At 40.3% G+C, this 22,271-nt stretch overlaps 1 protein-coding gene across 4 annotated transcripts in view; it reads right to left on the bottom strand.

The window, feature by feature from the left end:
- The window catches only part of DIAPH3 (diaphanous related formin 3), a 202,269-nt gene extending 185,828 nt beyond the window's left edge, over positions 1 to 16,441 (bottom strand). The window contains exons 1-2 of one of the 4 annotated variants that reach the window (XM_015632106.3): positions 16,025 to 16,441; positions 4,791 to 4,823 (exon numbers count right to left, since the gene is read on the bottom strand). In XM_015632106.3, the coding sequence (XP_015487592.1) occupies positions 4,791 to 4,823; positions 16,025 to 16,174 (183 nt within the window). In that variant the 5' untranslated portion in view covers positions 16,175 to 16,441. Of the gene's footprint in view, positions 1 to 2,681; positions 2,881 to 4,790; positions 4,824 to 16,024 lie in introns of those variants that run through there. The other 3 variants (XM_015632078.2, XM_015632087.2, XM_033514434.1) reach the window with 3 other exon arrangements.
- Between the last annotated feature and the right edge of the window lie 5,830 nt (positions 16,442 to 22,271).

Here is a 22,271-nt window from a genome sequence, read left to right as displayed (position 1 = left end):
CTGCAGCATTTTCTAACCAATCACTTACTATTACCCAAAAACCTCTAGAAGAAGAACATGAAGAAGAAAGAAGGAAAAGAAACAACATTCTAAATCTTTCATCTTGCCTTCTGCTTTCTAAACTAACTTAAACTCTAAACTAAATTTTTCACCCAGTGACTTAAGAAAACTCTCTAATCTACACACTCACACCTTTAGCTTTTCTATCTAACAGTTGTTTTCATGTATCACCATGAAAACATGTTCATGAATTTCATGTTATATGAAATTCAGTGTTTTTCTGGATCTTAGAATTAAGTATCAGAAACAAGGGCACACACTCTGTGTCTCAGACTCCAACAGCTATGAAATCAGTATAATTTGATACTCTAAGTAATTTTAGTATGCTTTTCTTTTTTGTCTACATAAGATACCTCTTAATAAAATTCTGTTAATAGGCAGATTTAGTTAACCTTTCTGAGTCTTACTCTCTCTCTCTCTCTGCCAACTCTGAGGCAGGCATTCCAGCAAACTGCATCTCAGGAAGAGGAAGATCCTCACCCCAACAGGCAGAAGGGGACCTAAGAGACAGAGAGAATAGAGGCAGGTCCCTGCTTGGGGCACCAGGTGAATCCCCTCCCAACCTACCAGGGGAACTGTCCCAATACATCTGTTGTTTGTGAGCAGAGGACTAGTGTGTGATGCAAGCACAAAACTGATAAAGCTCTGAATTCTGAACAATGTAAGGATGGGCACCAGCAGAACTGCCACTTTGGGCTTCCAGGAGGCAGACTTTGGCCTTCTTAGGACATGGACTGACAAAGTCCCTTGGGAGTCAATTCTGAAGAGTAAACAAGTCCAGGAAGGCTGGGCATACTTTAAGAAGGCAAATTTTAGAGATACAGAAGCAGGCTGTCCCCATATGCCATAAGAAAATCCAGTGGAGAAAAAGAGCAGCCTGGCTATAAAAGAAAAAAAAAAAAAGGATCACATCTGGAAGGATACCATGGATAACTGGGGGGAGAGGCTCTAACGGTGTTGTGGTGTTGTAAGGTTATGCAAGGAAAAAAAGTAGAAGAGTCAAACTGGAACCTGGTCACTATTGTTAAAAACAACAAAATTTTCAATTAATACATTACCAGCAAAGTGTGGCTATGGAGAGGCTTCATCCTTTGCTGCTTGCAGACAGTAGTGTCCAAGGATGACAAAAAGGCTGAGGTATTTAATACCTTCTTTACCTCATTCTTTAATACCAAAATCATTGTTGTGATCAGGAAACCCAACTCCCAGAGATGAAAGTTAGGAATGGGAAGCCAAGTGAAGCCCCCATAATCCAGAAGGAAATGGGTAGTTACCTGCTATGCAAGTTAAACACCCACAAGTCTATGGGCCTGGATGGGATATTCCAGAGAATAATGAGGGAGCTGGTAAAAGAGATCACCAATCCACTTTCAAACATTTACAAGCAGTCGTGATTATCTGGAGAAGTTCCAGTTGTTGACTGGAAATTAGCAAATATGAGGCCTACCTAAAAGAAGGGTTGGAAAGATCATCCACAGAACCACAGGTCTGTCAAACTAACTAGCTACCAGGGGAAGTCATGGAACAGATCACCCTGAGTGTCATCACACAGAATGTACAGCACAACCAGACAGCCATCAGGGGTTTGGGAAAGACAGGTCCTGCTTAATAACCTTATCTCCTTCTATGACCATTTGTCGTACTCAGTGGGTAAGGGAAAGGCTGTGGGCAGTGCCTCCCTAGAATTCACTAAAGTATTTTGCACCATTTCCCACAGCATTCCCACAGAGAAACTGGCTGCTCATGGCTTGGACAGGTGCATTCTTTGCTGGGTGAAAAATTATTTGGATGGCTGAATCCAGGGAGAGGTACATTAAGCTGATAGCCAGTCACAAATCTACCAAGTGGCACTCCCCAAGGCTCAGTACTGAGGTTGTAGGTTGTATATTATCCTCATCAGTGATCTGGACAACGGGGTTAAGTGCTCTTTCAGTCAGTGTGCAGATGACATCACACTGAGTGACAGATGTTGATCTGGCCAGGAAGGCACTGCAGAGGCATCTGGACAGGCTGGATCAATGGACTTAGGATAGCAGCCTCAAGTTCAATATGGTCTTGAGTGCCAGATCCTGAACCTGGGTCACAAAACCCCTCTCAGAGGTACAGGCTGGGGTCAGAGTGGCTGTAAGATGGCCAGCAGAAAAGGACCTGAGGGTTGACAGTGGCTGAACATGAACAGTGTGTGCCCAGGTGGCCAAGAAGGCCAATGGCATCTTGACCTGTATCAGAAATAGTGTGGCCAGCAGGACCAGGGCAGTGACCATCCCCCTGGTGATGCTTTGATGAGGCTTCACCTCAAATCCTGTGTTCAGTTTTGGGCCCCTCACTGCAAGAAAGGCATTGAGGTGCTGGAGTGTGTCCAGAGAAGGGCAATTCAGCTGGTGAAGGCAAGGTCTAGAAAGCAAGTCCTATAAGGAGCAGCTGAGGGAGCTGGGGATGTTTATGTTGGAGAAGAAGAGGGGATCTCACTGCTCTCTACAAATACCGGAAAGAAGGTTTTGCAAGGTGGCTTTTTCTGCCATCTCAAGTGAAAGGATGAGAGGAAATGGCCTTAAATTGCACCCAGAGAGGTTCAGATTGGACATTAGGAAAAAAAAAAAAAAAAAGAAAAAAAAAATCACCGGCAGAGTGGTTAGGCATTGGAATGAGCTTCCCAGAAGCATGGTGGAGTAATCATCTCTGGAAGTGTTCACGAGGCATCTGGATGTGGCACTTGATATGATCAAGTGATTATGGTGGTGTTATGTTGACAGTAGAACTACATGATCTTGAAGGTTTCTTCCAACATTGATGACTCTGCGACTCTTAGAATGTGGAGCACTTGAGAAAGATCATTTGATAGCTCAGCTACCTGCTTTCCACTCCTCTGCAGAGCAAGAATGCAACTGCCATCTTTGCAGATAGTAAACAAACAAGCTAAAAGAAGCACACATGTAAAAAGCAAGGTATTTCTGAACTTAATGAGGATTTGTCACTATAAGTAGACAATTCAGCAGCATCTCACAAATAATCCAGTTTAAATATTGAAAAGCAGTCTGCATTTTAGATTCTCAACATGCTGCTAACATACCTGAATTTTAAAACAAAAAAGCTCCTGGTCACCAACATATAATTGTATTTGTAAAAAATGGGTTGGGAAATATATCATAAAGCATAATGCAGCAGTAAGTTAACATGCAAGTGATTGCCCATAAGAAGGAAATACATTATTTCATTGAAAACTACAAAATCAAGTAATTTTAAACCTTCAATTTGTTTTCCTTCTCTTTCTACAAATTTTGTCCTTGTCCCAGAATCACACACAGAAAAGAGTAAACCAACAGAAAACTGAAATAGAGAGACAAAGTGTCCATCTGAAAGCATATCCTCCTTCCAAGATGATGCTGCAAGTTAACAGAATATCCCTCTTTACATGTATTTAAAAGATCTCAAATGTTGTGGTATTGTTTTCTTTACAATTTTTTTTATGATTATTGTTTACCTTTCACTAAATAGCTGTAAATTCTCTTTTAAAAAATATATATTCATAAGAACAATTTGGTACTACTCTGCAAATGAGGTTTCATTACTCTGTAAAGACGCTTTTGGTATGCTCTGAGAAATTTAAGGAGTTGGGGAAAAGTCTGTTTACTACAAAAAGCTGACAGGTTTTTTGTCCTCGTGCCAAAAATCCACAATAAACCTCCTGACTTTTTGGGGCTACAATTACAAGTTGGACAAATCCAATAAGCTTTGTAAAGGAGAAGTACAATAAGGCAGCAGTCTAGCCTCTTAAAGAGGAATAAAAAGCACATCACAAGAACAAACAGCAAGATCTTGTGCATCCCAACCATAACCCTTACATGACACTATCAAAATTTGTTTTCTAGTTACCAAAAAATACTTTTGCTTTCAGAGACCTGATAACATTTCCTTAGCCCTCTGAGATAAACACAAGTTTATACAATCAAACTCATATTATCAGCCAGTCAGACTCAAATTTCTTAATAATAATTTCCATCCAGTGATAGAAACAGATTATTTAAGTCAAACTAGGACTGAGAGGCATAAATCTCTCTGCACTTCAGCTCCTAACTACACACAAGTACCTCAGCAAGAACTCTGTATAGCACTAAAGTCATAACAGCTGACTTTTAGGTGATGGCAAAACATTACTTCCTAAGCAAATTCAAATACTTTGTAAAATTATGTCTTTTAAGAAAAAATAGTATTACCCACATAAGATTAGTACAGGAAGTGAAAAAGGTAACTTCAAGGGCAAGAAAAAAAATCTGATTTGTGGTTAGATACAGAACCTCATCTCTGAGCAAATTTGAGAAACACTGTTAAAACATGACATTGAATATACTTAAAGTGGTCTGAACAAGCAATAATGAGTTTCACAAGTAAATGTTACTTTGTTAAACATGTTATTTTAAGCTAGCCATGCAGCTTAAGTAACGTTAATATTAAACATGCAATCACAGATAACTATACTGCATGTAGATTGGCACAATTACCTGTGTCAGGCTCATTTAGCTGTGATTAGAGCATACTTCAAAGCTGTCCATACATTTTTGCTACTCATACTGATTATGTTACAGATAATTACCAGTTCAGCGAGACTTTGCCAATTAACTAAATTATCCTCAAAGTTAAGATAGTTTCTTGTATTAGTAAGGTTATTTCTATTACATTAGCAATAAGGTTATTTGTTTAGCACAGCCAAAGCAAAATTTAAGTTGTCTTACCACATCATCTGTCAGTGTCTTGATATTTAAGTGCTGTAAATCAAACAGGAAAGCAGTCATGTCAAAATTGTTCAGTAAAAAAAAAAAATCTCAGTTATAGTTACTTTTATTTAAAATCACATGCAAGTTGAACAATGTTGAATCCTGACACATGAATCAAGTTTCTTGGCAAGTTGTACCTTGCTGGTTTACAATGCACAGCAAGGTACACAGATATTAAAAAACTTCCATTTGATCCTCCAACAGAATATCAGAATATGAACCAAGCAGAGCTTGAAATAAGTTGCATTTTATCATATTTCATAACTAAATTAGATTTTATAGCTAAATATACAGATGACCGGCTCAAAATTCAGCTACTAGAGATGTGTCTTCTCAAGATGGCTGTGAGGACACAAACAGCAAATCATCCAGAGATTTCAAACTCAATAGAAGAACACAGAGCTCCTCAAAAGTTCAAAACTATTCATCAAGCTGCACACTCAAACTACTCACATTGTTCAACAGTCTCAAGTAATGCCTCTGTATGGCAAAGAACATGAACTTGTGAGCAGAAACTGAACTAAGCATGAAATAATAGTAGCGTCCAAAAACTCTACAGATCACTCAAAACAGCAGTTTCTGAATCAACATTTGCTCTCCACTGCACATTTACAAACACAGCAAGTGCTAGGATATACAGCTGCTGCACAAAACCAAAGAGCAGCACAGAATATTGGTGACTGGTGAGTCAGTGTTGCAGGGATCCCATGTATCATTTTTATGAAGAGGTGGATGTTGGAACAGACTTGGCAGGAAAATATCAAGAATGTGAAGTCACATACTTAGTGAGATAGACTCTTACCCTTGTCTTAGACTCCACTCTCTGCCTAGTGTGCACAGCTTGGCAACAGCCACAGCAACTGTCAATGACTATATCCTAATTAAGCAGATTTGGAAACTCTTCACCAAGTCAACAATAATTGCGTTTCACTCTCTACAACAACCTGAAAGGAGATTATAGCAAGGTGAGGGTCAGTCTCTTCTCCCAGTTAACAAGCAATAGAACAAGAGGAAATGGCCTCACGTTGCACCAGTGGAGGTAAGCTTGGATATTAGGAAAAATTATTCACTGAAAGGGTAGCCAGACACTGGAACAGGCTGCCCGGGGAAGTGGTAGAATCAACATCCCTGGAAGTGTTCAAAAGGCATGCAGAGACGTAACACTTGGGTTTGGCAGTGAAAGTGGTGGTGCTAAGTTAATGATGATGATCTCAGAGGCTTCCAGCTTTAATGGTTCTGTGATTGTGATCATTACTTCTGACATCTCCTCAAGCTCATCCCTCAGAATTAAAGAACAATTTGTGTTAAGTCAAATATTATTGCACAATAGCTCTAGTCTGAATAGTGTCAAGAAACTAAGAAGCATCTGATGAATGGTTATGAAGTTAAAAATAAAAGACAAATGAGGTGGAAGGAAACAGTATTCAGTGACAAACTAAGTCCTACTATAAAAAAAAAATTGTTAAGAGAGGTGCTAGGTCACTACTGAACCTTTGTCATAATTCCATTCCATGCCCTAATAAGTGAGGATTTGTAATAAATAAAAACAACAACTAAGTGAAAATATTCCAACCCTGTATCCCAGTCTTCTCACTGGTGTTCTCCTGTGGTGTTCTACCACAGGGGTAGATCAGATTCTTGCCCCACACGCTGCTATATAGAGCTGGGATTTATTACTTATTTTTCCCATTCTGGTAAATATCTACATAGACAGTGTTAACTGGTGTCATTTGCAAAATCTCATAACTTTGCATTTAGCAAGGTTTGGTATAATACTTCTATCCTTACATGAGCAAAACCGCAAGAGAAACCACACATATGGTCTGACACTGTAACTAGGTAGAGAAGACACAAAAATTTCTTTTTCATACAGATTACTTAAATCACTAACCCTTAAGCAATGCACAAATACCATCATGGAGCTCCTCTAACATGGCAGGAGATTATATAATCTGCTAAGAATGAAAACCATCTGCATTCTATGCTTTGAGCGGAAAGTCAAGATTCACATCAAACTCATGTACACTCCACTAAAAAAATACAAGAAAGCAACAACATCAGGTTCATTTCCACTTAAGAACAGATGCTGGATGTTTTGCAATTGCTCCATACAAGACACCATCATCATTCAAGTAACCAGGCAATTTCAGAGTCAGGTTTTATTCTTTGAAAAAGACAGAAGTTAGTGGGATAGTTCAAGCCAGTACTTTACTTTTAACTTGTGAAATTCAGCAGCGCACTATACTATGATAAAAAGTGAAAAGTTTCCCATTTTGTATATCAGAACACCCCACTGACCCAAGTCATCTGACTAATTAGTGAAAAAAGACTACGACAAAACCAATTAAGGACACCATAATGGTATAACAAACTAGATACACAGATACAAGTCTTGTCTCAAAGTCTTAGTCTTACTGGATACCTAGAGTACAGAAGTCTGAAAATGTCAGCATTTCTTTCATAAAAAGTTGTGGAGTCTAGTTTGAAAGCAAGTGCTAAAAGCAGGTTCTTAAGTAAGAATCTACTCAACCAGATCTAAATATCAACACTGGTGATGTATGTAGGGATTTTCTTTATAAAGGAGAAGAAACTCCATGCCAACAACAATCTAATGTTCAGCTCTTTTAGCACTCCAATATTAAAAGGGTGAATGACTTGCTGTAACACATCTCTAAATACTTATTTAGAGAACTTTATGTTGCAATGCTTCTCATCAAAGGAGTTGTTTAAAACAGAACTGGGCTTCTCTTCTTCCTTCCTCACCAAATCCTTCTTTTCTGACAATGATGTACAAAGTAGAATCAGTCGACGGCATTACTCATCTTCTATAGCATTCAAGGATACAGAGATGTGAAACATTACACGTGGTCTTAACAACAACAATCACAACAAAGAAACTTACCACACTGTATCTTTTAATGGCATTGCATTTAGAGGAGTGCTGTGACTCAAGAACAAGAGCATATTTTCATTCTTGACAGGCCAAACAAAACAAACACATTTCTAGTAAGGGGAAAAATAACTAGAACAGGAGTCAGGTAAAGACCAGGTAGAGGCTAGAGTGCTTTACTACCACAGGGACATATTTCTATTTTCAGGCTCAGACATATCAGTTCACTAAAGACACATTCTGCTCAAGTGAACAGGTTTCCTTAAATGCAGGCCCACAGGTAAATATTAAGTAAATTACTTAAGTAATATTCCTATAATATTCAGTCACTGCTAAAAATATTAAGTCATTTTACAGAATACTACTTTGCAATGGATTAAAATATTTATATGTGATTCTGAGCCTTCCATGAACTACTCCACAATAACAAAATTAGTGATTTGAAAGCATAGGAGCTATGCACAAGTATTCCTCTAGTCTGTTTATCATGTAGAAAACAGGCAAAACTGAAAAACAAATTATCAATATTTTAAGTATGCTGACGTTGTGTTTTCTAGTCAGAAATATATAAAAGCATGAGGAGATTAAAGAGTTAATTAGGACAGTTCAGAAAGAGAGATTTATCAGTAGCATCTACAATTAGAAGAACAGAAATAACACCATTGCTTAGTCTTCAGCTATATAAACACTTCTATAAACTAAATTTTAAAATTGCACTTTTCAACATAACTTAGTTTTTAGTCTAAGACATGGAGGAAAAGAGGTCATATTGTTTTGCAATTGAGTAGAAGCAGTTCACTTAAAGCTAAGTCAAATGAAAAAGAAATGCACAGGTGCATAATTTTTGAAGAAAGCAAGCAATCAGACAGAATCACCCTTTATGGGAGATGATATCCCTCAGGCATACTATTAAATAACCAATGTCATAAGACAGAGGATATGCACACACATGCAGCATGTGGTACAGTGTTCTTGATGAGCTGGCAAAACTCCAAGGAGAGTGAGAGTCTTAAGCAGAAGCTGAAAGGTACAACAGGATACAAGGGCTGAGTCTCATAACACAAGCACAGCAACAAGGTGACTGCTCCTGAGACAGAAAAGAGTCATGAAGACACGTGTGATGCAATCTTCATACCCCCCCAGCTAAAGGATACTATTTGACTTCATATATATTCACAGTAAAGAATCTTACTGTCATACTGATGCCTGAAAACTAGGCAGGAAACCACAGTATAAGGCCTATAGAGCAGGTATTTGTTTTCTTGACGGCAGGAGTGAGACGGATAGTTCCACCACAAACTCACTCTTCCATTCTTTGCATCGTACAAACTTTTATACTTTTTTTACTTAAAGTGCACATTATACTTTCCTAAGCTTCATATTGTAATGTAATTTCTAATTACATGATTACATAAGCCCTTGTAGCATGAGGTGGCCATCAGCCTCCTGGCAGTTGTTTTGGATGAAGGCTCAGAAGTCTTCTGCGGGCTTGAACTTTTCACCTCTATTTCTGCACATGCTCTATAAGCTTGTCTGCTCAACCAGCAGTTAGCTTTTTGCAGTTAGCTTGTGCTGTTAAATTTGCTGATTTCTCAGAAAGTGCTTCATTCAGAAAACCTGTTACAAAGTAGCTACTTCTTTCTGCATAGCTACAGCTTTTGCATAGTTCAAGCATTATCTCATTGCCTCAGCATCAAAATGATGGCAGGGAGGGGCGAAACAGGGAGGGTGATGGGGCAACATTATCTTGCTGCCCAGTTATCAGTACACAAGATGATGATTTTGTATTGCAGATCCAAAGAGCAGTATATACTTGAAGTTCATCTGCTAGATAGAATTTACTAACTTGTGGGATTGCCTATATAATTACCCCAGTCAAGTCCAGGTAGAGACAGTAAAGCAAAGCAAAGCAATGACAAATCCCACTTAATTGGATCAACAGTACTAGTCTGATCTTTTGTGTCATTACATCTATTTCGCTGTCTTTACATATGCATATTTACAGACAAAATTCTCTCTAAGAGCGTTACAAGCAGTTCAGAAAAACATGATCAGAACTCAGGAGAATGACATCTCACATGGGAGAGTCTTCAGCATTTTTTCCACCAGCACTACAGGTCAGCGTGGCCTGGAACCAATGAAGACTAGCCTAGTACAATATTGAATATAGTCTGTATCATCTGAGAGTTTTGGCACTTTACCAAAGGGATCAGCATCTACATTCTCCACAAGTGGTCTTTTCACCATGGTATAAGCACGAAGTGATGCTGCTCATCTGATTTTCTGAATGAAAGCAGATTGTTTAAACACATATTGAACTCAGACCATGGCTGGCAGGGATGGGCACAGTTAGCATGACAAAAAGACCAATAAAATATTATTTTTTGATCATAAATGGAAGTAGAAGACAGACAAGCATAGTGCCATACACCCCTGTCAATATGAGCAGGGTTTTAGGCATGCAACATAACAGGATGTCAGACAACTTAATAACAACTTCAACACGCATGTCCTCCACCTCCTTGAAGTACTTCAATTTACAAAAAAAATTAAAAACCCACACACAATCCAGATCTTTTGGTATATTCATTTTTGCCTTTTTTACATATGAAAAAGAAACAAACCCACTTATAACACTCCCTCCAAATCATATGCACATGTATAGGTTCTTTGATAAATTACAAAGAGCTTCCAGCCTGTATGTGCCTATGAGAAAATAAAAATTAAAAAAAAAAAACTAAAAAAGGAGGGCTTAAGCAAAAACTAGGCTTGTTCATATAACCACATAATCCCCTCTGCACATTTGTAAACTTGAAAGTGAGCAAGAACACATTGCCATTAATACTACAACCAAAAAAAGATTCAACACTAGCTGTTTTTCCCCCAAAGGATATTCTCCAGCAGAAACACAAGTAGAATACTGAATCAAGGACTGAAAGAAACCTGTAGACTCAAAGAAAAGTTAATTGGATGATTACAGTGAATACTATCACTTTAGGATCTCCTTTGTAACAATATTCCCTCAGTAATTTTGCTACCTCCGTCTGAAAACACAATTTACAAACTGCACAGCATTTCTTGCTTTTAATTTCCAATGTACTACTTCAGCATTTAGATAATGGCTTTATCACACACTCTGTCTCTGCTGCTTGGAAAGCAGTCTGGAAAGCAATCAGGAGCAAAACTACCTTAACACGACAGGTTCTATAGAGTGATATTCTTTAGGCATTGATGAGTTAAACTCAAAATTGGTGCTTACAGGTAAGATCATATAACAAAGTGCTAGAACACAGCACTAAAATTTAATATCATAACCCACAGTGTTAATTCATGCCAACAAAAATAACAGCATGAGGAATTTACAATTTTACAAAGCTGCGATAAAGTGTTTTAGGTAACATCTGTTCAGCAATCATTTCTTTAAAAGACTAATTTAGATTCAAGGTCTTACACTGCAGCATAACTGCAGCAATAATTCAGTCACTTTGTAATTAAAGATATTGACACAGATTGGTCTTACCTTTCTACTCTGTGCCAGAGAAATGGAAGTGCTTTTCCCCTTAACTACATCTTTCTTTGATTTATAGACACTGTTAAATGCAACTGTTAATTTGTCTATTTTTAACAGATTGGTGTAAACAAGAAACCCTTCTTGACTCATAAATTTCATAAAGAACTTAATCAAAAATGTAACCTGAAAGTCACTGAAGTCAGGTCAATGGTATTCTGAAACTAATAGAAACACCTCTAATTTGAGCTAGAAATTGAAGTTGATCTTTTGAGGACTAGTATCTACAAGATGTAGTATCAAGAAAGTGCAGTTAGAAACCACATAATGTAGCACACACTATAATGATTTCCAAACATTTCTAATGCAAGGGGGGGGTGAATCAATAAGAGGAAGCAGCAAACAACTGCTTTTTACCCCATCCTGCCCCAGCAGATTTCAGCATTTTCTTAGTCAACGTATACATAGAGAACAAGTAGTTCTCTAGTACCTGCCATCCTTCAGTAGATTTCCTCTTTTTACAAGGTCCTAAACCACAAGGGTGGATGCAAGAACTTTCAATTAGCTGAAGTACCACAGCTGTGGTATGAAGTACCACAGAAATTCTTTTACCATTTTAAAAGTCCCACTCTTCTAAAAACCTAGACCTTGCTGAAGAAAGTAATGCTGACATGAGCTTTAAAATGAACCATCACTCCTTAAAAAAAAAATTTGAAATGATTCTTCCAAATAATCAAGACAACTGAGGGTTAAAACTAATTCACTTCTTTTGAGAAGCTAGTTTATTCAGGAGAGTCCTTCAAGGCCTCATTTGACAGGGCTAAACAGTTAAGAGTGGCTGATTCCAATGCCTCTTTCTCCCCCCGCCACCCCTCGTATGCAGTGGGTTTTAAAAAAAGAGTATTTTCCTCAGTTAGAAAATAAGTTTCTTCAGAAGGGAGAAAAAAAAAAGGAGGTGCATGTTAATGATGTCACCTTTGTCAACCAGCAATCCAATTTCACCTCAAGGTTTGTCAGTGAATCAAATTATTTTTCAGATTAGCATATCTGCTATGACAGATCAATACATTGCATTGACTGGAAGGGTCCAACCTGGAACTCATTTCCAAGCTTTGAACACTAAGAAATATTACACTCACATAATCTCTATTACTTGAGGTCAATAAATCTAATAGCTAATTTAATTTGACAAGCATACACAAGATAGAAATATAACTGAGGTAACATGAGGTATTGCACTCTTAAGTACCCCAACAGAGAAGAGGGCACAGGCTAAATCTAAGACTGGATTACAGAGAGCCCAAAGAGGTGAGAGCCAGGCTTTACACATTCTGGCACAAAACTAGTTTAACTAATAAAATTACATTGAAGAAGTATTGCGGAAAGAGTTAAATGCAAAGAAGTCAAGATGGAAAATACCTGTAAGATCATCAAGTCCCAACCATAAACCAAACACTGCCAAGTCCATCACTAAACCATGTCCTTAAGTACCACATCTACATATCTTTTAAACACATTATGAGATGGTGACTCAACCACTTCTCTGGGCAGCCACTTCCAGTGCTTGACCACCCTTTCAGTGAAGAAAGTTTACTTAATACACAACCTAAACCTCCCCTGATGCTACTTGAGGCCTTTTCATCTTGTTCTGTCACTTGTTCCCGGGGAGAGGACACTGACCCCCACCTCACTACAGCCTCCTTCCAAGCAGCTGTAAAGAGCAATAAGGTCAGCCAGCAAGTTAATGGCACACCTAGAATATAATCCATGTTCAGTCCATAATTCTTCAGTCCCTATCAACATCCAAGGATAAAATCTTTACTTTAAGACATTATTTAAAGATGAAAAATAGGACTATCGTTAGGGTGAAATGCTTTTGAAAATTGCAGTTTGACAAAGGATTCCCATGAATTAAGGACATTCCCATCTATCCCCACTTAAAGAGAAACTAGGCAGGGGAATAGGAAGAGGCAAAAATATAAAAATTATCAAAACCCACACCTACCAACAAGATGATTATATACCCTCTACAAATGTGTCAGAATCCCAAATTCGACCCTCTTTATTTTCTGCAGATGTGACCTCAACACTGTGACCTCAACAAAACAGCTGATGCCTATATTGAAACATTATCAAAATAACCCTTGGATAGCCTAGGAAGCCTAGACATATGCCAAACAAGCTCACCTGCTTGTTGAAAAGGCCTTCTTCCACTGAAAAGATGAGATTTCATCTAAGAAAAAAAGGCTCAATGGCTTTTATCACAAATCCATGTTCTTCTCCCTATAAACTATTGTACTGCCGTTTTAACATGGTTAGCAAAACTGAACGTAATGGCAACATACTACTTCTGTTTTAGCACTTAATTTGAGGGAAAAATGAAAACCATTGTGATATCTGCATATGAACTTGGCAGTTAAAGTATTGGTAATAAGTAAAACCTCTTGACCCAGAGCTCTTGTTAGTTGCAAACACACAAAAATCCGTGTCTTTATTCACAAAAGGAATATTCCAACCCTCAAGTCATACGGCAACAACACCACCCTATCTTTTACAGTGGCCACACCACACAGATTTCTCCTCAAAGATCATATACTAAAGCATGTTGTGAGAGACTGGGAAGATCTGGTGTCATTAGGCATTTTGGGATGTATGTGTGTGGGGGAAGGGGCAGGTGAGGTGATGCCCTGCTCTGCACATACACTCCTGGGACCTGTATCCCAGCCCCACACAGGCTACCAATCCTTGGCACAAAGGAGGCAATATACCACACCTGGCCTCTGGAGCACCTAATCCAACTTCAAACAGAAGTCCCACCTGGGGGAAGGGCCCCAGAAGGCCAAGGGGTCTTTAAAGCTGAACACAAGGCAAGCATGTCTTGACCCTACCTCCTCTTGGAATTTCTATGAGCTAAGCACTGCTGGAAGCCAGCAGCTGGTAGCTTTCTGTGTCCTTCTCGAGATCTTTTTTTGCCTTCTTCTCTTTCTTCTAATTCCTTCTTCTTGGAATTTTTCAGTAACTTAAAGTCAAACAGGCTTAAAGTTTGCCAAGTCAAATGGGCTAAGTTAATGCTTTGACATGTATTTTTATGTTGATTGAATGTTGCACTAAACCTTTTGCTGAAGTTCCTTGATTTTCTGAGGTTGCCAGTAATGTCTTTTTTGTTGTTCTGACCTCTTGAGAGTATGTTGTTGCTCTTTCTCCTGTGTCTCTAACCCACAGTACAGGAACAACCACAAATCCTTTTAAAAGCCTCATGAAGTGAGGGGCCTTACACATGTCCAGTCGTGTCACCTCCATGACTAAACACAGGTCCCCAGTGGATACACAGCCACTTTCAAAGCCAAGCAAATAGCTCTTGGTCAGTTTCATATATGCCCATTCTAACATAGAAAAAGGCACAGGGACATGTTTCAAACAGCAGCCTCTGCAGCCACAGAACAAAAAGACTGTAGCAAACAGGAATATTCCAGGAGCCATTTCTGACCTTTCAGAACAGGTCTGGCCACATTTGATACCACTTATTGGCTAACTTTTTTGAACCTGTGCACAAGTGCCAGACACTCAAGTACTGAAATTACACAAATACACCTAAGAATTAAGAGTCTAATATAAGTGCTATGATATTTCTTTTGTGTTGCATAATAAATACATTTTAGAGCAGGGGGGCTCAGGGGCAGATGAACAAAGATCAACATGCATTGCCTAAATATAAGCACGGGATGCATCTCCTCTGCATGTGGCAGATACTCCGTGAAAAGAGGCTGTATCCAGATGGGGGTCAGCCCTTTCTCCCAGGCAACCACAGACACGATAAGAGGACACAGTCTTAAACTGCACCAGGGGATGTTTAGGTTGGACATTATGAGAAATTTTTTCACAGAAAGGGTGATTAAACATTGGAATGGGCTGCCCAGGGAGCTGGTGGAGTCACCATTCCTAGAAGTGCTTAAGGAAAGACTGAACATGGTGCTTGGTACCATGGTCTAGTTGACGTGATGGTGTTCTGTTGTAGGTTAGACTCGATGATTCCAGAGGTCTTTTCCAACCCAGCTGATTCTGTGGATACAAGGTCTGTAGAATATATGTTGGTCACAGCTCTAATGCTTGGAATTTTCATGATTTCCAAACAAAAACTGGTTACTTCTGGATAATTTTTGGTTAGAGCACATCTTGCAGATACATTATATCATGAACAATTATAAGCCATCTTGAGTTTCCCAATTTCTTGCTGTGCTAGCCAAAAGCTTTGTAAAAGCAGGCCTACAGAGGAGAACTTTACTATGGGACTTAAATTCAAAGATGGTTTTTTCACTGTAGAGTTTATACCACTAAAGTTAAAAAGAAACCACACCAAACAAAAACAAAACAAAACAAAAAACCAACAACAAAAAAACACAACAACACACCGAAGTCCTATTCGAAGTAACAACGTTTAAGAATTGTAAGTCTATTCTACTTCCCTTGCACCCACAGCTGTTACGCAGCAAGTAAAGGCAATGAAGCCTTGTGATGAAGCGTTCGGGAGACACCTGAAAATTTGCTGCGTCCTTTCACACGGGCAAGAAAGAGGCGAGCTGGACCAGGCGGGATCAACCTTCGAAGCCCATCTGGACCTGACGGTGCCATGGGTTCCCACTCGGCCAGAGACTACTCTGACCCAGGCAGCGACTGGCCCCGGAAGGGACGGCGGGGGGGAGACGTGGGTGTCACCGCACGGCCGGGCCCCATCGGCAGCGGCACGGCAGGCCCCGCTTCTCGGGCACCCCCGCCGCGGGACCGGCTCATACTTACGAATTTGGGCTTCCTGCTATCCGCCGCCTCCTCGGGGCCATCGGCGCTCCCGGTCCCCGGCGGGCCCTTCCGACGGAGCCCCTTGTTCTCCCGCCCGCCGCGACCCGGCGGCGAGGACGGGGCGTAGCGACGCGGCCGTGGCGGCTCCATGGCCGCGCACGGGCGAGAAGGGATACGGGCAGGGGGGAGCGCTGCCCGCGATCGGGCCCAGGCCCGGCGGCCCCAGCCGAGCTGGACGCCTGCGATTAGCGCGGCTTAGCTGGGCTCGGCCAGGCAGGGCGTCGCGGGGGGAGGCAGGGGGAGCAGGGCTAAAGCCGCGGCCTCACCGCGGCGCAGGATTTAGCGAGGAGAAGCGCCTAATCCCGCCACGCCCGAGCCGCGCGGGGCCGCGCGCTCCCAACGGCCGCGGCTGGCGGAGCGGGCAGCGTCCCGCCGTCCGAACCGTCCCGCCACTGCCGGCCCCGCCCCCGCCCGCCGCCGCAGCCAATCCACGCCGGCGCGGCCGCAGCGGCGCCTCCCGGTTGGCGGGACCCGTGCCCGTCTCCGGTGAATCAGCGGCTCGCGCCGGGCCCCGCCCCGCCGGACTGCCCGGGGCGGCGGCCGCGGGGAACGGGACAGGGCCGCGGGGCCGAGGTACGGACACACACACACACACACACACACACGGAGGAAGGGAGAGCTCGTCTCCTTGTCGTGCGGGTCCTGTCTTCTGAGCGTCCTCTCTGTTCAGGATCTAAACACGAGGCAGGTGCTCACCTGTTTGGCCTAGGATTTCCAACAAGTGGCCTTGTTAAAAATTCCGACTCCGTATCTCAAGCCACTGCTTGGCAGGTGAAAAGTTCTTCATCTATTTCTATATGAGCTTTTTAATATATAATTAGAGCACTGACTTTTATATGTAAATATACATTATTATATAGAATCGTAGAATTACTGGGATTGGAAAAGACCTTTACAGTCATCCAGTGCAAAAATCCAAATCACTCAGCAGCAGATCCAGACACCTCTTAAACACCTCCAGGGATGGTGACTCCATCACTTCCCCAAGCTACCTATTCCAATGCCTGATCATCTGAACAGAGAAAAGAATTTCTAATATTTAATCTGAATCTCCCCTGTCTCAGCTTAAGGTTATTTCCTCTGGTCCTGTCACTGCAGTAACAGTAGAGACTGGCCTCCACCTCCAGTAGAAGCTCGTTTTTGGTAGTTGTAGAGAGCAATATATACACAGATATACATACATACATACGCACATATAAATATACATGTTGTATATAATTAATACTTCTCATATTACTTTTATACCAACTTGGCAGTATTGGGTCAAGAAGGCAGAATGACACAGTAGAGAAATAATCCCTATCCAAAACAGTGGCAGTGTTTCCATCATGCTCCTGCATTCTGTTTTGTGATGGACACCGTCTGTGTGGAGGAGCTCTTAGCTGTGCTGCCAAGGCCAAAGGAACAGGTGTACCTACAGCCTGCATTTGTTTAATGCAATCTGTTGTTTTCCATCACTGAAAGACCTGCAAGACTGTGATTTATGGGGAAATACATAAATAGAGATTTCATTATGCTGTAAACTAGCAAATTGCATATGGTTTACAAGGCAATTGAATCCTCATTACTACAATCAATACCTTGCATTTATCTTTATTTTAAATTAAGAGTAGTTAGAATAATGATGCAAACTGGAGACTCATGTAGGGGAAAATCTATTTCCAAATCTCAGTGTTAGGGATCAAGAAAAAGAAGGCTAATACTCAGCATTTATATCTCTAGTGTATTTCCTAAAACAGAAAACTTTGTCATTCAGTCCTTCACCATGACTTACACAGGCAGTGACCTACAAAATGTAGCATCTGCCAGTACACAGAGTTCTGGTGAAGCATAGCAGAATTCAGCCCCAGACTCAAGCTTTGCAGGACGAGGAGCTGTGGGGCCACGCAGAGTAGATGCCGTAATTATTTGTATATGTTAAACCGTTCATCCTTTGGCACCTTTCTATAGATGTTTTGTAAATTTATATTGGAATTCTTTGTGGAGAGTATAATTAGCAGAACACTGTTTAATGTCATGGTTAATGATTTCCTGGAACATTTGATTAGAAAATTAATCAGGGTATGTGTGCGTATGATAAAGCTGTTTAAATGGACCTCCTAATTGCACTGTGGTAGAACACAATGGCTTGTGCCAATATATCACTTTCAAGGTACTGTGTTGCAGTAACAGAGAAACACTGAAGGGAATAATTTATCAGACTGTTTTACTAAGCCAAAAGCAAATGTTAGTACTTTTGATCTATTATTATTATTTTATACTACCCCTCTTGTGCTCGTTAGGTGTTTCACAGAACAAATACACTGTTGCAACAGCTCAGTTTACCAAGATTAATCATGACTGAGGAAAAAAATCGTGAGAAAGAAATGCATCAGTAAGACTAAAACTGTGCAGAGATTCTACTTAGTCATAGCATGCATATTGTCTGAATCATGGAAATAACTTGGCCATTTTGCATTACTTTCTTCTGGAATGAGAATTTTGCAAATATAAAAGTCTGAGACAAAGTAAATGCATAAAGTTAACCATGGATATTTGCAGAATATAATATACTCTGACTCATGACTTTAAAAAAAAAAAAAAAATACCCTCCTAATACTCATTGTTCCAGGGAAGCAGTTTTTCAAATACATTCCTGTGCAAAATATTTCAAAGCTGGCCTTTGTGTTTAGGCAGTTGTCCACATTTCATTTGAAGACACCTAATTCTTTCCTGTAAGAAAAAGATAAAACAGTCAATTAACTGTTCTTTCGTGAGGTTCATCCTTTTGAACTGTCACCTAAAAGTTATGAAGGATTTTGTCAGTAATTTTGTTGTTTTTACAAAGCAAGCACGCAAGTTTAATACTACTTTATTTAAGTAAGCTAACAAGGAAAACCTTCTTAGCTACAGTTCCTGTGGCTTGGCAGAGGCAAGCAAATGGCACAAGTCTTTTCAGGAAAATAGCTGCTTCTTTCTCCCATGAAATGCCCCAAACAGGTGATTCTAACCCAAGTCCCTCAAACCTGCATAGCTATTTGTAAGTTGTACCAATTGAACATGTATCTCAGACTTTTTCTTATACCATCCTACCATCTTATTCAAAAAGTTAATACAGGAGTTACAAAAAGATAGGTCATTGTTAACTCATAATGCCAATAAAAATTACATTAGGAAAACATAGCCTGTTCTTATGTCTTATAGAGGCAATTGATGTTTGTTTTATATAAGAAAATCTTTAACAGTTGTGTTTTTATATTGCAACAACACTCATTAATATTTTAAATTTATTGCAATGTAATATCCATAAATGTAACCTGTGAACTTAATTCTCACAGGATGAGTGGCTCACAAAACACATTATTCCATTATTAAGATAATGGATAGATAAAATCTCAAATTGTTCAACTAGTCTAGCCTATTAAGTTTACTAAGGATTGTGGCTGTTAGCAAGTTTATCTGACTAATAAATTAACAAATTTATGTTACAGTTATGAGAAAATTCATACTCTGTTCAAGTAATAAAGTTTTACTGACAAAAATTTGCTTTTTTTTTTTTGGTAAAACAACAATTATTTTGGCTTTTTTACACATAATTTGATTGTCATTTAGTCAGTGTCACTGCCAGTGTAGTAGTATATGTCACCTCTACATTCTGTTTCTAGCATAGACTAGGAAAAATTAAAATCCATAGCTAAAACTATCCTGGAAGATCACGATACTCAGAAAAAGGAAGGAACTAAAAATTTGCCAACTAATTCAACACTAACCTTAGGTTCTTACAAGGAAAAAATGTATTAGGCCTTTTGTGATACATGGGTATGGTTATGAACTTAGCTGTAAAAGGTTACAGATTTATAAGTCTACTAAAATGTGACAAAAAGGAGTTTTGGTTTTTATAGTCTTCATAAAGGATCGAATTTTTCCTTTGCTTAAGTTCATGATCAGGATAACTTCTGATTATTATGAATCTGTTTAAAGAGAATCTTAGAACTGAGTCGAGGCTAAATGCTTCTCGTGGGTAATACAGAATGTTATTATATTCCGTATCTGTCTCTGCCCCAAACTTGTCTCTGTCCTATTAAGACCCAGCACGGCAGGAACTGGAATTGCAGGGCAGCTGGGAGGTGCCGTTCCCCGGTCCCTTTCCATGGCTGGGGCACCTGAGCCGGCCTGCTTTTGTGCCTGCCAGTGTTTGCTGAAGGTGGAGGCTCTGCTTCAGAGGGGGTTGTTGTGGCCAGTTGGCCTCTTGATTGATTGATGTTTTGTTTGTTTTTCTGGGCTTGCGATAGTAGCCACTCAGAAAAACCGCATTTCGCCATCCCGAACTGTTTCGGAGCGCACTTCGGGAAGCCAGCCGGTTCCTGGGGCCGGGTCACCCTGCCTGGTGACCCAGGTCGGTGCCGGCCGGGCGCTCCCCTCCGCCCGACACACGGGCAGCAGGAGCGGCCCGCCGAGCTGAGCCCACGCCCGCCAGCACTTCTCCTCGGCCGCCAGAGCTCCTGCAGCAGCTCCTACCTTCCGGGGAGAGTTCTTTTTGCCACCAGCTTGTCCCTTTGTTTTCCCAGACCACACAACCACCCGTGGCGGCTGCCAGACACTGGAACAGTAAGCCGTGCCAGCACACCTAGGGAAGCCTGGAATGTGCGGTCAGGGGTGGGTCCGAGCTTGTTCTGGCGAGGCGGTGCCAGCCCCGCAGGGCCGGGCAATCAGAGCACCATGGAGGCAGCCCCAGGGTTGCCTGACCCGGCCCCTGAGTGGCCGAGAGACCGTAAGTCCCACCTGGGAGGAGGGCCCTCGATGGGCTAAGGCTTCAAGACGCCTGACCACAGGGCAAGGCAGTTGTCTTTCAGCCTCGTCGTCGTTTTGGAGTTTTTCTGTCGGTGCAACCTAGGATTCGGGAGATGTGTCTGTTTTTCTGTATCTTTCCCGCCTTTGTTTTTTTTCCTCCTTTCTTTTAATACTCTTTTCACAGAACATAACATCGAGTGGGTTTAAAGATTTTCTACGCTCGGTGTGCTAAGTCTGTCTGTGCTGAGTGATGTTATATTGCATTTACTATTTCGCCAGTGTTCCTTTATTTCCTATGGTTTGCCAGTAAACTTTCGTGTGTTTTTTACCTTTTAAGAATATCTGGTTGGGATTGTCTCCTTTGTGTCTACCCAGAACAAAAGAACCTCGGTTAAACCCTCGAATTAAGTAACTGGAGTGACATATGGGTGCCCTGGGAAAGGGTCTGACATCATTCTCCTTTTGTCTCCCTACACGCGGTCGGCAGTGGGGATCACTCTCTTGCAAGAGATCTGAAAACATTTTGGGTGTTTCTTTGTTCCTCAAGTTGGTGAGATTTAGCAATTTTCTATCTAGTGATTGCTCACTGTTATTTTTTGCCTGATGCTATTTTGCTTGTTAGCAAATATTTTTTCACTTTTATCTACTCATATTTATTCCTTATTGGTGGAAAGGGATTGGTTGAAACTAAGGGGAGGTAACTAATTTTAGAGAACCCACTTCTTTAAATTTCTAAATATTTAACTTCTTTAAATTTAAACCCACTTGTTAAACCAAGACCATGCAAATAAAAACAGTCATTTTCTTTGATGTTCCATGGGCTCTTTTTTTGGTAACAAGATCATTTATCTCATGTGATGCTTTAAGAATGTATGATGCCACTTGTCTTACCATGCATCTCTTTTAAAGCCCTGCTCTTGCTCTCATCTGTCTTGACTGCCCAGCATGCTATGTACAGTTGGAACCACTCAAAATAATTGTTTGCCATCATTCATTGGCATCCTGGAAGACAAGTAGTGTGTGCTAGTGAATATTTGTATAATATTTTAGGTGGAAAGAGAGAGGACAGATAATTAAAGATAATAATTATCTTACTATTTTAATTATAATTAATCATATTTATCATTATTTCTATATGTTTATATTTTAATAATTCTTATTATATTTAATTATTCTAATTATCTTAATTAGTTGTCTTTTCTGGTATGTCAGATTGTCTGTAAAGTCAAGCAGCTTTGAGCCATTTCAAACACTTGTTGGTAAAGCTGAACTCATCATACCTCTTGGCACATATATTTCTTGTTTCTTAAAAATATCTGAACTAGAAGTCTTCAGAAAATAGTTTTCTTCCCTTTGTTATATAAAAAGCATTATGGTTGTATTTCAGGAAAGTATTATGGTCATATTTCTTGTAATT

Source organism: Parus major, chromosome 1 (genome assembly GCF_001522545.3).
Source record: "Parus major isolate Abel chromosome 1, Parus_major1.1, whole genome shotgun sequence".
NCBI classification, from domain to species: domain Eukaryota; kingdom Metazoa; phylum Chordata; class Aves; order Passeriformes; family Paridae; genus Parus; species Parus major.
This window is presented reverse-complemented; position numbering and strand designations above follow the sequence as displayed.